The following is an 18,220-nucleotide window of genomic DNA, read 5'->3' as shown; positions in this document are numbered from 1 at the left end:
GTGCGGGCGTTCGGTACATGAACGCACTAGCATCTCCACTAGATGTCACGTAGTAGTACCGGTGAACAAAGCAGCAAAACTGGGAATGACGAAACTAGCGTTTAATCGGGCAGACTTGTGCCCTGAAAAACAAGTTACACTCAATGAATAGCGACAGCGGTGGACACAGTAAGTGATCAGTGGGTCAAGCGCGCCAGCTTTTATACATGAGCCATCGAATGTTTCAGAGTAATCGCTGGTGCCCGCGTGTCTTCGAGAAAGTTCTACACCATTCACGTCGTGTACACGTGCAATCAAATAGCACAAGTTTCGGTGACAACAGACATCGGATAGAACTATCAATAACGTTTTGGAAACTTCCGATACATGCAGGCGCGTCGAGCGCTGTGCCGTAAGATTTGTTAGCCGGGGAAACGTGGCCACCCGATAAACAGCTTCACGTGTCAATATCATGCCCGAAAGCTAAATTCTGTAGCTAACAGTCACTAGAGTTTAACTTTCCCTCGCCAATATAACAAGCTTCATTAAAAACGGCCCCTTGGTTACCTTAGAAAAGCCTTTCCGCGTTTTACGTGTACTTGAATAGGCGGCATCAGAGTTGGTCCCGAGCGATACTTGCATCTTAAGCCCGTCCCAGTAAAAGCGACTGCCATTTCGGAATGCACTATGTGTCTTCAGAAAGTGCGGAGCGACGACTGTGTCGTCTGTTCCAAAACGACAGCCATCATGCTTCGTACAGTCTAGCAACCAGTGGCGCAACGTGGATTTCGCCGTTGAATTGTGCTCGCGGTTATCTCACTCGTGCGATAACAGTAACGCATGCTGTCTCGCGATGACATCAAAAATCCACATCTGAAAACAAAAGGACGCATTGTGACCGTAACGTCTTCGCAGATCCTTCAATGTATCTGGGCCCTTGCAGCACAGCAACATGAGACTCGGGTTTTCCTTTCGTTACTGCGACGAAGCCGTTGCTTTAGAAGCAATTTCCATTCGCCACCAGCTTGTGCTGTCAGACTGCTGTGCGGTCAAACAGGCATAAACAAATTCATATGCAAATTTTCAGCCGCGCCGAGTGCGCTTCACTTTTGCCAGCTTGGTGTGGGACGCACATGGCTTAATATGCAAAATTTCGTTGAATCTGAAAATTTGGCGTCTTGGCCTCTTTAGGTTGTTCTCTGCTGCCACGCGATGGTGGTCGCGAAGAGGTATATTTAGCTTCAGGTAAAAAATATCAACTCCATTTAATGGCCATCTAGCGTGAAAGTCGTGCGCCCATGGCACCGAACGCTTTTTAACCTACCAGATTCACACTACACGTTTACAGACGACAGTTGAATGTGCACGCACTTATAACATCGAACTTAACAGTATCGTATGAGGCAGTGTGGTACTCAGTGACATAAGCGATAAGAGGGAACACTGACTTCACCCAGCGGTGAAATATCTGATTACAACCGCTCAGTTTGCTCTGTAGCAAAGGCCGGGAGACTTTAATCGCTTCTGCAAACTGTTTAAGCTACTGTCGCTGTTTACAGTCATTTCGGCGGTATGAAAACTTCCGTGAAAAAAAGAAAATAGCAGATGGCAACCTCTTGTTTAAGTAATCGACGGCGACTCAGAAACCTAATAGTACTAATCTAATCATGCTAATTTCTGGACGCCGACGCTTCGCTTCTCATCCCTGACGTACTCCGTCTTGAGCAACGAGCTTGTACCTACCATTACAAGCGCTTGCTTTCGTGCATCTGGCTGTTTTCCACGGCCTATACTTTCACCTGCGGCTGGGCTTCTCCTCACGCCATCCCTGCTCATCTCCTGGCCTTGCCGTCAATCCGACGACGGCGTACTCCCACGCCCTCCTCTCTCTCTTCGGGCTGCGGAAGCGGTTTCTGGGCGCAGGTCGCGCGCCCCACTACCTTCCAGCATAATGATATCGTAACAAAAAATAAAAAGAGCACTAATAATCTTGTATTGCAAGGTGCGAGGCGTCGCTCGCGCGTTTTTCTTTGCAACACGATGACCAAAGCCTCGAATAAAAAAATACTGCGAAGTCTAGTGGCGGGGCACGCAATCAAACACTCCGGCTCTTATAATTCTAGAAGCTCCAGCGAAACCTAAATGGTAGCGACGTGCTGCAAGCACTCATTTTGCTATGGTTGTCTTAATAACAGTTAAAATTGCTTTCATCAGCATTGGACTGGACATGTTATCGACAGTGAACGTTTATGCACGTTAACCACAGACTTACCGCAGAGGACTTCACGTCGTCTTCATGGTGAAGTGGACAGATGGTCAAATAGCCAATTGAAATACTATTTTGAAGTCTGCTTGCAACCGCGTTGCTAGCGGTCTGATGTGCCTTGTTTTCTGCTTTGTAAAGAGAGAAAAAGATGCGTCACTCACATTAATCTAAATAAAGAAGCACAAAATTATTAAACACGTATAGTTGACGGACGTGTTCATTCTATTTCGCACAGGTGCGTATTTGACGCCGACGTTAAAGGTTCCAATAGCGCAGCCCTCTTCAACCCAACCAACCCTGCCTATAAGGACATAATAGAGAAGGACCTGGTCATGAACGTCTACCGTGACGGACAATGGGGATCCTACAGGCACCATGCTGTCCAGTGGTGTAAGTTGTTCATTGTTGTTTGATGTCTTTGTTCATTTTTTTAAAGACTAAAGCCTTACTTGCCTATGTTAACGATTCACCGTCGCGATGATGTAACCAGCGCAAGAGTGGACACGGGACACTAGTAAGCAGCCATTACTAGTACTAGTGACAAGGAAAACGCTTGCCGTTATCGCCTTACTAGTGTCCTGGACATGGGACACGTGCATAAGTTTGCACGTGCAGTAGTGAGAGGAAAATTCATTTCTTTTGGTAGAAATTTCCGCAGTCTGTAAATATACATTCATTGCTGTTACATATGTCAGATCTTCACATGATGGAGAAGATGACGCCAAAAACGCTGAGGCGACTCTTTCATAAACAGTGATAATTTGTGGGAATAGCAATGTGTTTTCGCAATAGACTAATTTTCCTTAGAATTAGTGAAAGATTTCGAATCTAAATATGACCTTTGTCTTTTTTACTCTTATTCCTGCGTTATAATTTCGGTTTTAACTGAATGATTTCTCGCTTGAGCAAAGAATTTGGCTTTCTCGCATTTTTTACCTTCGTAGGAAGATAATTATGTACACAATTATTGACAATACCTTTAAACTTATCCTACAACGTATTGAGCTCAGCTACCCCATCGAACGATTCCAGTGCCATCCCCATGTAATTTAGGATGCTGACAACATCTGCTGCAGCGAGATTTTTTTCCCTGTATTGTTTCTCCCTTTAGCTTGCCTGACAAAACCTTGAATTGCGATAGCAATTATATGGATACTACTGGCGCATTTCTGCCGTCGCCGTTGCCGTGAGGTTCCGTGTCAGTGAAAGAGTGTGAGGGCGAGCCGGCCAAGGCGGCTCAATTTTGCATGCGCGAGCGAGGAACGCGACGCGAATGCGTGCGGCCCTCTCCTGTGGGGCGCGAGGCAAGGGAGGTCTCGCGAGAGAGCACGGGCGTTCTTCTCCGCCGGCTGCTATGGTGTCTGGATGTCCTTAGCGTCCACCGCTCCGTACAGAGTGGATACAACCGCGGCGTCTACTACGGCGTTGGCCCGGCGATTCGCACACGCTGCAGTAGACGCCTTTGGTGGACGCCGTAGGGGCGCGTTGCCGGCGCTCTTGCTCCTTGAAAGTGATCTGAAACGTGGCCGCAGTGCGCGCCAACACGGGCCCCATCTTCAAAGTGATCTGCAATGTTGCCATAGTGCGCGCAGTGCCGGTAGCTTCGTCAGCACTGTGTATACGACGTTTAATTCGCCTTGAAGTGACAGATACACGGCGGTCAATTGGCTGGCGGCTGTGACCGAGGTTCTAAATCGCGTTTTCACAGGCAGTTTCCGCTGTTATCGAGCAAGATGTGTGTGGGCCGGACACCGTACTGGTTAATTTAGTTAAAACACTTTGAGGAGCTAGTTGTCTTGAATTCATGGTAGAATGTGTAAGCGTGACTGAACAAGGAGGTTGAAAGAAGCAAACACAGAGACAGCGCTGCCTCTGTGTGTCTGTTTCTGTCTACGTCCTCGTTGAGTCACCGCTTACATATTCTGTCATTGTTAATTTAGTTAGTAGGCGAATGTTTACAAGGTTATACGGCTGATAAAACTACTATCCTTATTTCGTGCAGCTATCTACTAATTTGCTATCGCAATCGATGGTTCGCATTCAGGCGGTGCTGCGAATTTTTTTTGTCCACAATAGGGAAAATTTATGGTCTAATGGTCCGCAATTAACAGAGAAGGAACAATCAGTAATGCTGCTGTCTGTAAATGCAAGATCCTGCATGAACTGAATAGTTTCTCAAATGCTGGTTGCTTGATTACCAACATGCGTCAGATCTGTCGTAAATACCACGTCAAAGAAAAAATCACAGTGTTTGAAGTCCCGTGAGCTAATCTCCGAAAACATCCCAAAGAATGTCTGGCAGGTTAAAATCACCTGCTATAATTAGACGCCTGTTTTGAGACACATTGTCAGCTAGAAAGTATTGAATTGGCTTTTGAAAGGCAACAGGGGCATTAGGAGCTCTACAAACAGCACCAGTTACCCAATGTGAGTGACCCAGCATTGACCTACACCAAATACTTTCGTTATCGGGGCATTCGCGTAACATCAAAAGCTCAGTGTCCTTTTTATAAACAATCGCTACGCCGCCACCACCAGTTGCACGATCCTTATGAGTGATTTGATAAGAAGGGGGTATTTTGTCGCTTTCGGCTATGTCCGAACGCAACCAGGTTTCTATCACAATCACAATATCGGAATTATAGAGGAAGAAAATTTAGTGGTCTTGTTTACTATGCTGGGAGCATTAAGATCTTTAATATTATTATAATATTTAATATGCCTACCGCAGTTCCATAAGCCTTCGAATAAATACGTAGAGAGCGAAGATAACGAGTGAAGGGCTATCACAGAGTGTTAAGCCGCAACAACCAGCGCTGTACTTGATTTGTTTGTGCCTTCGAGAACTCGCGCAAAAAATACAGGAGTCAGAAAATTGACGGAAAGTTTAATTATGTATTTCGCGTAACAAGGAATTTCCTTTCCTAGAGTTTACACCTACTATATATTTGGAACACCAACGCTGTGCCTGTGCGAAACTACCTGAAAAGAACGTGTTGCTTGCGTTGCCCTGCTGATATAAATTTTCTCCTTTCGTACATCAATAAGAGAGTCCATGGGGGTTACAGTTCGATAAAGCAATCACCTTACTCACCACTCTCCTCCAACGTTTGGCAGACGAAGAGTCGAAGAAGACCACGCCGTACGCTTACCTCAACGTCCAGACGCGCGGAGACCTGTCGAGCCTCCAGTGGTACGAGTCTCCGCTGAACTACCTCTCCCCTTCCGAGACAACCGGCTCCGAGGGACTATTCGTCGACGTTTACTACTCGTCTGTCAACTTCCGTGACATCATGCTTGCCAGCGGAAAGGTAAACATGGACACGGCACGTGGTGAGTATTTTCTTGAACTTGACGCAGTATTTCACCCTCCTACGGAGTCATCCTGCTGTGTGGCGCGGGTAACCTAAGCAAACAGGTTCGCGTGAATGTCACTGCACACTTAACTGCTTATAACATTTCCAAACAAATACATCGGCAAATAGGTATCACGTTTCTTGCGGCAGCGTTATGCACCAACACCGTCCATCACCGACCTCCGTCAAATGAGATTTTTGCTGTCATTTTCCTCCCGCAGTGTACGGAAATGCATCTAATAAGCAATAAACATAGTGTCACGGGTATAAAACTATTTGCACGATGTATTCACGTGATACATAAACAGCAGCTAATAATTCACAGAGGCTGTTGCCACTTCGTCGTCTTTACCGTCGTCGTCATTGTCCTTCTTTCCCACCGTAACACGACGCCCGGTAGAAAAAGAATAGTCCCGGCGCTTCAGAGGGGGTCATCAGTAAGTGCATAGGAAGGCTTAAGCCGAGAGGCGTGTACGACGTCAAATGATGTGGAACCTGGTGGCATGACGAAGGTCACGGGGGTTATCACGTAAGTGGCACTGGTCACTTGACGTAGAACGCGGTAAGGGGCTTTGTAAGGCGGAATGAGTTTCTCGGAGAGCCCCACTCGGCGGACAGGAGACCAAAGTAATACGAGAGAACCTGGTGAAAAGTATGTGTCACGATGGCGGCGACTGTATGCGTGCCACTGACTTTCCTGAAATGCCAACAAACGAGTAGAGGCAAGCTGGCGCGCATGGTCAGCGTGGCCGACGGTGCCGTAGGCATACTCGGTTCTGGAATCCCGCACCAAGGGGAGTGAAGCGTCCAAGGGTAGTACATGGTCACGACCGATGAGCAAATAAAAGGGGGAATACCCAGCAGTATCATGGCGTGATGAATTACAGGCGAACGTGACGTAGGGCAGCGCCACATTCCAGTCGCTGTCGTCAGGTTGAACGTATAGGCTGTTTCACATGCTGCGACTGCAACGACGAAAATCGGTGCTGTCGCACGCGTCGCAATGCGAATTTTTGAGGGCTCATTTCACATGATTGCGATTTCAACAATGCGACTGGTGCGACGCCCAGGGTTGCTTACTGCCAGGCTTCGTGGCACACGATGCATAATTCTTTTATTGTAGTGAATAAAACGTTTACACTATAATATTATTGACTTCTCTTGATTAGAAGCAAATAATATGTACGTTTACTAATTTAAAAACGTTAGTTAAGATTTGTCTTGGGGTGCGCGACGGCGGTTTCTGTAGTTCAGTGCGACATCACGCACGTAAACAGCTGTTCGCAGGTGGTTCGGCGCTGTGTGTTGTCTTATCTACATTCTATGACCGTTTCGTTCTGCCTGCGCTATAACATTCTACAAGATGACCTATCGACAAGTTCATATAGCTACCCTCACCGTATATGCAGTATTCGGAATTCGGCTGCCACGAAGTTGTCGTGTCAGCCCAACAAGATCCTCGCGCTACCCGTGCTCGGCGTCAGCTTCTGGAGAAATGATGCGTGTATATTGCCCGTCATTGCGCATATGTGGTGCCTGCTCCTAGCCATATTCTTACGCCAAACGCAACAAGAAGCACCAACCCGAACGCCCGCGTGTGCCCCTGAACGAAGCCTCAAACGATCTGTGTGATTACGACGTGGAATGAAAATCGTGTTGTGAAATTCAACCTTAGCGCTAGCCTGGTTCGTCCATCGCCGTGCCTGCGCTGCGAATATATATATGGGAGCCCTCTCTAAATATTTCTAAAGGCGCAAAAGCCGACGCATCAAATGTTTCGAGCAGTTACCGTCACTTTTGTAGAAACCTGTACGTTGTAACATAGCATTCTAAAAGACACGCTTCTCGTCCACTTTGTTGTCCCGTGTCTCGCGCTGGTAGTATACTCGGAACTTCTAACAAGAAGACCGTATCAATACGCGCTATTCGTAATGCAGGATCGTAGGCCCACGGCAGGCGCACTTGCCGTAGAATTTTTCAGCTGTCTGCTCAGCCTCGCACGCCTCTCACGGTTAGCCTGTTTTGTGGAAATAAATATTATTATTATATTATTAATGTTATTAGATATTATAGTTTTTTTCACTAATATATAGCAATCATCCAGATTTCATAAGCTAGTCATGCATTTAACCTGTATTAGATCAACATTGTTACGACATGCTTATGGGAGTCATTTCAAACTAGATTGCTCAGCCAGAGAAAGTACAAATGCAAGCCTCAATGTTTATTCCAATTTGGTATTCCTAAACAGATTATATTGGCAGAATTTTATGCCTGCTTGCATTTCCTGCAATTCAATGTTCAGAGCTGGAAAAACTGATTCCTTTTCTAGCTGTCGAAAGGCTGCTTCAGTGTCGATAGCAAGCTATAATTATGCATTTCAAAAGTGTGAAGCAATGACTATATGTCTAAGCCTATCAATGCGTTTTTGTTCCATGAACAAAATGAATCCATGACGTGCTTATGTACTTATTTATTTATATACCTCGCAGGCTGCAAGGTTGGAGTATTATGCAAGGGGGATAAAAAAGTTGTTACAAAAGGAAGAAGGGCACAACATTAAGAAAAAAACCAGCAAAAAAAGCAGTACCAATACATTGCACCAATTAGCCCAACGTGTTTTACTGGCACAACATTATACAATACTTAACAAACAATGACAGAAAATGTTACTGCCCATGCACCCTGTAGAGACGGTGAACCAGCAAAGCTGAAATGTGCAGCCCCGGTGTTTATCACTTGGTTAATTCCAATGGTTTATTCAAGTCTTTCTATATTATTGGTTATGTCTGCGTTTCTTAATGAGGTTATGCACATGTTTGGCTTGGGTTTATCACATTCTTTATTTGGAATGCCACACATCGCACTTTGCAAGATCACCATCATAGAAAGTGCAATGGAGTGGTTCATTGTGTTAATCCAGCGGGTCCATCAAAGTCTTTCTGAATTATGTTATGCACTTGTGTTTTGTAATGCGTTAATCATAATGTTTATGACTCAGTTATGCACTGTAGTTACGAAGTGACACACTGGGGCTGCACATTTCATTTAATTAAATACAGGGACACATTTTCGAACCTATTGGGAAGTCGGAGAGACTGCTGCACGTGCGCTCTGCTGCTAGAGAAAAACGACGTCACTATCTGTCTAGCCGATGGCCCACCACACCTTTGCTGTGATAATAATGACATCATGATCTTGTCTTAACCCCATCCCCCTCTGTGTCCCTTCCCTGCAATAATACGTAGATAAATGTATGTTTGAAATGCATAAGCATTTCTATGTCTACCCAACAAGAAATGTCTCCGTCCATCATGCAAGACGAATGCAATGGCTCATACCCCTACACTAGGGTTTTTGGGATCGGACCATGAGTGTTTCGCCTAGGCATATACAGCTTCACTGTAAAAAGAATGAACGCCTTTCTGCTAGAGACCAAGAAAATCATGAGGTGTATTAACAAATGAAAGTTTATTGAACATGCCGAGTGAATGCTGTTCGACAAGCAATAAATCGAAATTACACAAGAAGCAGAAGCAAGATCTAATGTGTGTCCATACAGATCTTGACAGGAAATGCATCCATCTCTGAAAGTGTAACAGCGGCCATGCTGACACAAGATTCTCCCAGTGTATTTGCATCTACAGCATCCGTAATTTATCTAGGCAGCCGATCTCCACAGAATGCTAGCTTCTTCCTCTACAATGCACTCTCCACATCTGAGCTTGCATTGTAGAGGAAGAAGCTAGCATTCTGTGCAGATCGGCTGCCTAGAGAAATTACGGAAGCTGTAAATCTAAAAATGCTGGGTTAATCTTGTCAGCACGGCCTCCGTTAGAAATGGATGCATTTCCTGTCAGGAAACGCACATGAATTTTCGCTTCTCCTTTTTGTGTATGTTCAGTCTATTGCTTGTCAGCGAGCATTTACTCGGTGTGTACATTAAACTTTTGGTTGTTAGATCATCTCGGTTTTCTTGTTTGTCCTATGTGTTCTCTGGTGCCATTTGCAGCCAGGCTATTCATTTTTTTTTAGACTGCAACAAGTCACTTCAATGGCCCTCATGATACCTTATAAAATCTTTTATTTGGCCAATGTAGCAAGAATGTACAGTGTGAAGCAGTAAGAAGAGGGTATGCTAACTTCTAATTAAAAGGTTTATTGTGAAAATGCAGTGATCTATAAAGGTTACCACAAAGTAGTACAGCAATAAAACCTGATAAAGACTAGTGCTTGATGAAACCAAACATAAAAGCGGGAAAAGGAGAAAATACATATAGATATACAAGTCCAGGGGAAAAATACATTGTGATCACCAAGTGTGCATGTGTCTACCTTCCAGGAAGCTCATTTTTTTCCCAATGGCATGGGACTGAAAGAATGTGCTTGCATAAGCAAGCTGTCAGTCTGTCTATTGGAATAACAACAGTGTTTCTTGAAAGGTGCTGGCATGCAGGATTGGCAAATGTAATGATTTTTTCCTGCACTTGGAATTTTTCTGTATTTTCTTTCTGCAGCATTTTTAGTTAAGTTTGGCTGCATCAAGCACCAATTTTTATCTATCCTTCAAAGATGTCTTTCTTTTTCTGGGGAAAACTCGGGGAAGGCGGGAGATGGATATTCAAGACTATGAGCAATACAAGAACAAGGTGAAAGTAGGAGCCAACGTTTCCACAAGTGGACCTTGAAGAAGACAAGTCCACTTGTCGAAACGTTGGCTCCTGCTTTCACCTTGTTCTCGTTTTGCTCATCGTCCTTTTTTTTTTTTGTCGGGTAATTTATACAACTCGCCACATTTTTACAAATGAACCTCAGTTGAAAGTTAGTCCTCATCCATATCTAGTGTCATCCTGTTGATACTGCTTCATGCTATGCACTCTTGCAACATTTGTGTGTGTGTGTGTGTGTGTGTGTGTGTGTGTGTGTGCACACGCGTGGATTTGGATGTGAGATCGGGCCCTTGGGCAGAGGTATCATTCTTCTCCTGTGCAGCCTTATGAATTCATTAACTATAGTGCAACAGAAATGCGATGGACAGGAACAAAGTGAACACACAGAGCGCCTCGTTCTTGTCTGTTGTGTATCTGTTGCACTTTAGTTAATAATGAATGCACACAAACTCGTCTAGTTTTCAGTTAATATGTCGGGCTTATAAGCCCGCTTGTGACCTGGAATATCTGCATGGCTATGTATCCTGTAATTTAATTTCTGGCCATGTGCTTGCAAGTCGCGTATCAATCTCCTCATTTTCCTGACAATCTTGTGTGATATGCAGGCCCAGACAGCTTATGGTGAATCCATACAAGGTGTTGTGCAGGGTGTAATCTGCACTACAAGTGCTGCTTTGATTGCTTTCAGTTCAGCTTTTGTAGGTGTAGGATGACCTTGAATGGTACTCACTTATATGGGGTTTAAGTTTATGTAGTGTCATACTACTGTTACACTGCTATTGCCAGATCAGTGTACTATATGTGCCTTATGTTTGCTTGCATCTTCATGATTAGCAACCTCCTCTGTGTGTTTGGCAGTTGCATACAGTCTCCTGGCCTAATTGTTTGCCCCCATATTCCACGGTATGGGCCTGTTATGTTTCAAGTTCAGGTACTCCCGAGGTTGTGTTTCTGAAGGGAGGGGTAGTCGTCTTTGCATCTCATATGCTAGCTGGCATAGTATCTTGGGACGAGGTTCTGAGCTCTTGAGACAAAGAATTTGTGCTGCAGGCTGCAACTCTACTCTGTCTAGGTGCTTGTTCGTTAGCTCTTTCTCATAGAGGTCTTCAAGCATGGTACAGTTGGAAAGACCTGTTATTACTACCCGATGCCTGTATTCGATGAGTTGCCTTTTTTGTGTGCTGCTGGTAATTCATACCGTACCACACCTTGGACATAAGCACAGCATCTACGATTTTCTATAGTATCCACTCGTCCACCCCCATTATTTCGAGATTATTCTTTTCACCAGGTGTGGAAGTTGCGCCCAGGCATTGCATAATTGTTTCACCCACGTGCTGGCTCTGCCGTCATGGGCTTACACTAGCTGAAGATTTGTGGATGTTGACTTGCGGGCATATTTGTCCAGCTATGTGGATCATAATGTGCAATCTGGGGTAGTTCTCAATTCTAGTCTTTCTTTTTTTTCCAACGTCGATATGAGCTGACTTATCAGAAAGCGAGAGGCCAGACTGGCCAAGAAAGTCTGCAGTGTTGTCGAGGGCTTGTTGCGTCATTCTTGATTTCTGTATAAGATAGCTTTCCCATAGACTGTAATACACCATAGGCTGTAGTGTTTCTTGTAGTATGCCTGTGTTGTTGGTGTGTGTGGGCCTAATGTACCTCCAACTCTCACCTGGAATTTTCTGTCTTTCAGAAAGTTACTGTTTAAGTGCTCTACCAGAAATGTTTTTGCTCATCGTTCCTCTTATTAGAGCAGCATGAGCTACTGCTGTTAAAAGCCTCTTCACTCTCTTCATTCTTTCATAAGCGGTATTACACAATGTCCTGCAATAAAGTTTCTGCTGCTTATGGCCCACTCATATCTGCCAGAAGGGACAACTCTTGAAAAAGGTTTTTTTTGTGCTATGTGTGCGACGTAGTATGAGCATTCATGCCTTGACATTTATACATCTGTAGAACCAGCTTCCTGACAGAGTACTTGCTATACCTGATCATGCTTATTTGTGCAGTGCTGTTGAACAATACATATTGATGCAATGAATATTTACACACTCGAATTATCACGAAAGATGGTTGTTTTACAATTCTGCCCTTTGCTTTCTATTGGTGTTAGATTTTGCATAAGCATGCCCCCCTATGCAATAGTATTTTGAAGTGTAAGGGTTCAATAAAAGGTGAACTAAACCTAAGTGCAAGAGCTTTTTTTCTCACCTACGACTCCCATCGAAATGTGACTTCCATGGCTGGCAAATCAACCCCTCGCCTTGTGTTAGCAGCAGATTGCTATAGCCACAGTGGCAGGTGAACAAATTGAAGAACAATATTTCTGTCTATAATTTTTTTTCTTCCCTATATGTAAGTAAAGTTTGGAATAAGTTTGTCATTGCAAAAAAAGCCCAGTTTGTGGTCTTTTATTGAATAACCAACGTATTGTGTATAGTTGAAATGCAGAAATTTGTTCTAAAATCCTCGGGTGATATATGTTCTTGCAAGTAGCATGGTATTTCATTACTTACAAAGAAAGTAATCGCAGCGGATATCGTTATATGGGTTTACACACTAATATATGTGATCACAAACTTATTAGAAGCTTACTAGAAACATGTAAGGCATGAATGTTTCTGCACACTTGATCAGCTGTGAACATGCAAGAACTGCTTGTACTGGCTGACTTCACTGCACAGTTTTGATTTACTTTTCTTCAGCGTGTCGTTTTATACTGGTTTATCCCCACAAGAACAGGCCGTTTGCCTGCATTTCGCATTGTTGCACGAGTTCTGCATATTTGTGCAGGAGGGTACGTCGTCACTTTGCCACTATAGCAAGCAATTTAATTAATCTACTAGCTGTACAGTTAATTACCTTGCAGAGCAAGTGTTCATACAGATGCAGTAAGGATACAAAGTCCGCAACATAGTCTATGTTTATTGGTTTCTGTGCAAGAAAAAAAAAATTCTCCAGAGAAGAGGTGCAACTTAACGTGGATGTAATATTTTATTCAAGCCACGGATTTAATGCTATCGTAGCAAATTCATTACGATAGCCTACACTATTGCTCTGTCAAATTTAATAAGAGGCAAGATAAGCTTTTAAGATGCATCGGGAAATTCATGCTTGAAAACCGACAACAAAATGCAACTGAACGGTACCGCGTTCAGCGCAACGTTGAAACTTCGGGTACTTTGCTGTCTCGTCAGTTGCCCTTGCCGAGGTTGAAATAATTCAAGCTGCTCCGTAAGCGCGATTTTACAAAAGAAAATTGTGACGACCTCGTCGTCTGCTGGGGATCGAACACCTCCTAGCACTGGCAACTCGCAAAGGCGTACGAAGCAAACGTGAAAATGCACTTAATTTGCTGTGTAGCGTGTCAACAAACGCATAGCAATCGGAGAATGCAATCTGCGGTACAAGTTTTTTTATTCTCCCTTCGCGTACGTACCGAATTCGACGATCCACGTCTCCGCGTATTGCACTTGTCGTACGAGACGCCATTTTCCAAAACAAACCGGCGAAATAGCTCCGTTGACAGCTCTCCGCGCAATTTCGACGGAAAATCGCAGCGATCGGTGCGACGGTGCGACTGTGCGACCAACCGGTTGGTCGCAGCCGAAAATCGGGGGGTCGGCACTGCGACTGCGATTTTCATCGCAAACGACGGAAATCGCACTTCCGGTGCGACGAAAATCGCATCATGTGAAACAGGCTTATTTCGAACGCATGTCAGTAATGTCCGATTAAGTCCCTAAGTAAGGCCGTTGGTTTGGAAAAAGTAGGAGGTAGCCAGTTCGTGCGGGGTAGAAGATGAGCGTAGGATATCGCCGAAGACTTGGGAGAGGAAAGTGCGGCCATGGTCGATAAGGAGCTGGCGCCGGGCGCCATGCACTAAAATGACATCCCGGAGTACGAAATCTGTGACGTCGGTTGCGCGGAACGTGGGAAGTGCCCAAGTGATGGCATAGCGCATATCGTAATCGGTACCCACAGCGATGCACCTGTTGCCGGAGCCGGACTCAGGAAAAGGGCCAAGGAGACCAATCAATACCCACGCGAAAGAATGGCTCAGGTGGAATGTTGATCGGCTGTAACTACCAGGCAGGAAGCATTGCTGGCTTTTTCTGATGTTGGGAGGGCTTGCAAGCAGCTACATAGCGCTGTACGGAGCGTACTAGTCCAGGCTAGTAGAAGTGGCGGCGCAGGCAGTCGTATGTGCCCGCAACCCTGAGGTGTCCGGAAGTTGGCCGTCAAGGAACTCTTGAAGTATGGTTGAGCGGAGGTGTTGGGGAACGACAAAGAGAAGGGGAGGACCGTCCGGAAGAAAATTGCGTCGGTACAATATCCCGTCATTGAGGACGAACCTCCGTAACGATGGATCCGTAGGAGCAAATTCTATGCGGTCAATAAGGGTCCTCGAGGTGACGTAATAGCGTTGCTCGTTCGCCATGTCCAAAAGCTGGGAGATCGAACACTAGCGGAAGCGTGTTCTTCGGGCGTGGGTAAAGTGTGACACGTCAAGCAGTTGACGTGCTTGTGCACGCGGCCACACCTGTACACCACAGAATAGGAATACCCTTGCAGCCGCAAAAGCCCATCGGCCCGGCTTCCCTGTTGGATCTTTTAATGACGAAAGCGGACAGAGTGCGTGGTTGTCTGTTACGATATAAAAGGGCCTGCCGTATATATAGGGGCGGAATTTCGCTACGGCCTACACTAGGGCCAACCATTCGCGCTCGGTAATAGAGTAATTGCGCTCCGCAGGTGACAAAAGACGGCTAGCGTACACGATGACACGCTCATCGCCGTGTTGAACTTGTGCCAAGACGGCACCGATTCCGTGGCCAGTGGCATTGTTGCGCGCCTCCGTAGGGGCTGAAAGAGCGAAGTGTCCAAAAATTGGTGGGATGGTGAACATGGCGGTAAGGCGAGAAAAGGCGGTGGCCTCAGCGGCTCCACATCTAGATGGCGCATTTTTCTTCAGGAGGTCGGTTAGAGGGTGTGCTATGGAAGTAAAATCTTCCACTAAGCGGCTGAAGTAAGAACAAAGGCCAACGAAACTTCGAACATCTTTTGCGGACTGTCGAACAGGAAAGTCCTTCACGGCGCGAATTCTTGCGGGTCCGGTCGGATGCCAGTCGCATTGACAACATGTACAAGACAGTAATTTAACGGTGGCCGAGGTTACATTTCTTGGAGTTGAGCTGTAGACCGGCCTTGGTGGAGTTTAGGTGAAATATGTTCTTGTATGAAAGCAATAGACTGCAGAGCTGTGCAGCCTCCGCAGGTGAGCGATTCAGAACAATCATTTTCCGAATGTCGTCAGTACAATTAGCAGACCGGAAAGGCTCACATCAAGCGCCTACGACAAAGCCTCGATGGAGCTATTGTGTATAGCAGTGAGCGTAGCCAGGCTGATATCTTTAGGCAGAATTTGCTTAGTGAGCCCGAAATCCACCTCAGGGAGATACGTGCGATTGTCTGTCACCCTCACTATTTTATGCGGGATAGCAACGTTGGGTGTGAGAACGATGGCAGCTATGGCAGTGAAAATGTAATCACCATCGGGAACTGGTGTAGAGGGTGACATTTTCATTTATGTCAAGACCTGTAGTGGAACTTTACCAAAATCAGTCGGTCTTAGTCGAATTTCGGGAGGTGTTGAACGAACGCCTAGTTGGTGCAGGTCAAGACGCACAGCACTTGGGCAACAATCGATGAGCGCTCAATGGACAGAGAAAATGTCTAGGCCCAGAATGAGGTCATGGGGGCATTGGTCCAGCACAGTGAAAAGGGTGACATTATGGCTTCTGGAAATGCTCACACGCGCACTACACATTACGACCACGGTCACCGTGCTGTCGTCGGCGATTCGTACGAACCGAGTAACGGCAGGCGTAACAATGGCGGCGAAGGCGGCTGGTCATAATGGATATATGTGCCCCGGTTTGTATCGGTGCTGTGACGGATGTGCCATCAATTTGGACGTCAGGAATTTTGTGTCTCTTAAACAGCGTTAAAAGAAGGTTATGCGCCGAGTCGGAAATTGCAGCACACCCTCGAAGTGCCACATTGCCTAGTTTTCCTGCTCGGATGGTCCTTGACAAGTCGGTGAGGGCGAGGGGTGAAGCACGGGCATACGTGACCGGCAACGTTGATACGAGGGTGAGTGAGCATAGCGACGAGTCAAGGTAGTGGCGTCGGAAGTGTCGTAGAAGCGACGGGGTAAAGAACTTGGGGACGAAGTTGAATTACAGAAGTGTTACGAGGCGCGGGTGGCCAACGACTCCGGTAGTGACGGGAAACGTATCCGATTCAGCCGCAGCAGAAACAGATCGGCCTATCGTCAGGTGTACGCCAGTCCGATGGATTCCGGGCAGTGTAGGAATAACGGGCGCTGTAAAGTGGACGGCGATAGGATCTAGGCATAGGCGTAGGGACGGTGTCCGTACGACTCAAGGAGCAGGCGCTGGGAAGAAACACATTAGCGATTGCCTGGCGAACCACGGACTGGATCAGCGATGTAGTCTCGGCTGTGTTGTTTCAAGACATCTGTTGAGGCGAAGCCGGAAACGCTGCTTAGAGTTCGCGGCATACAATGCGGGTCACGTTTTCGCTTGGTGGTGCCGAGCTAGATTGGTCGGTGGGGTCGATACAAGAAGAGGTAGCTGCAGTATTTGGAAGTCGTGTAAACTGATTGTGTATACGGCGACTCTTCGGCCTACTCAAATCGGCGGCATTCCTTCATGATGGCTTCGACCGTCCATAGGTTCCTAAAGACCAGAAGGTTGAATGGGTCGTCTGCGATGCTTTTACTAATGTGTCCAACCTTGTCCGCCTCTGACATGGACGTGTCGATTTTATGACAGAGGACGAGGACGTCCTGAATGTAGGAGACATACGACGAGGTAACAGTTGGGGTACGCGTGGCGAGTTGTTGCTTGGCGGCTCTTTTAGACCGGTCGGATTAACAAAAACGTGGGACAGGTTCTCTTTAAACAACTGGCAGCTGGTTAGCTCTTCCTCGTGTGTGTAAAACCTTTCTTGCGGTGTTTCGTCGAGATAGAACGCGACAATGGCAAGCATTATGGTCTGATCCCACCTGCTCGCCTTGCTCCCTCCGTTATACATCTTCAACCATTCTTCTACGTCAACACCACTACATGTTGCATGTTGCACATTGCATTGCAACACCATTGCAACACCAGCATGTTCCCAGGCTGGGTGAGACGTCGGCTGCGGAGCTCCCTGGCGACGACGCTCACTCCGCATGTCCACCAAAATGTCACGGGTATAAAACTATTTACACGATGTATTTACGAGAGGTACATGAACAGAATATGATAATCCCGAGAGGCTGTTGCCAATTCGTCGTCTTTACCGTCGTCGAAATTGTCCTCCTTTCCCACCGTAACAACAGAAACGCGCGGTATGCACAAGGGCTGCCTCAATGAGATTATGTTCCGAGTGAGACTTAACACGTCGAAAACAAAATGCCTCACATTTACTAACAAGAAAAATCCACTTCATTTCATGTATATTCTACGAAACACTCCACTCGTGTAAATGCAATCAGGTAAAATACTTGGGCCTTATAATCACGTCGAACCTCAACTGGGATCCTGACATCTCCTATATATGTCGGACCGCTAGAGATAAACTGTCCTTATTAGGAAGAAAACTGTGCAATACTCCACCAGAAGTCAAACTAAATGCCTACAGAACACTGATCAGTCCATCAGTGGAATATGCTGATTGGATCTGGTGCCTTTATCAAAAACGCCATAATTGATAAAGCAGAGTGCATACAAAAACTACCAATCAGAGTCATCCATTCTGATTATTCAAGACAAACCACTGTCTCTGAACTATTATTGAAAGCACATTTATAACCGCTGACACAAAGAAGAATAATCTCAAAATTTATATTCATTTACCTTTTCTACCATGGCCAC

At 45.8% G+C, this 18,220-nt stretch overlaps 1 protein-coding gene across 1 annotated transcript in view; it reads left to right on the top strand.

The window, feature by feature from the left end:
- Positions 1 to 18,220, top strand: part of LOC126526148 (fatty acid synthase-like) — a 132,856-nt gene that overhangs the window by 79,709 nt on the left and 34,927 nt on the right. The window contains exons 16-17 of the mRNA XM_055067997.2: positions 2,481 to 2,635; positions 5,363 to 5,578. Of these exons, the coding sequence (XP_054923972.2) occupies positions 2,481 to 2,635; positions 5,363 to 5,578 (371 nt within the window). The remainder of the gene's footprint in view (positions 1 to 2,480; positions 2,636 to 5,362; positions 5,579 to 18,220) is intronic.

The sequence above is a fragment of the Dermacentor andersoni genome, chromosome 8, assembly GCF_023375885.2.
Source record: "Dermacentor andersoni chromosome 8, qqDerAnde1_hic_scaffold, whole genome shotgun sequence".
Classification (NCBI taxonomy): Eukaryota; Metazoa; Arthropoda; class Arachnida; order Ixodida; family Ixodidae; genus Dermacentor; species Dermacentor andersoni.
The sequence above is the reverse complement of the archived record's forward strand: the minus strand, read 5'-3'. Positions and strand labels throughout refer to the sequence as shown.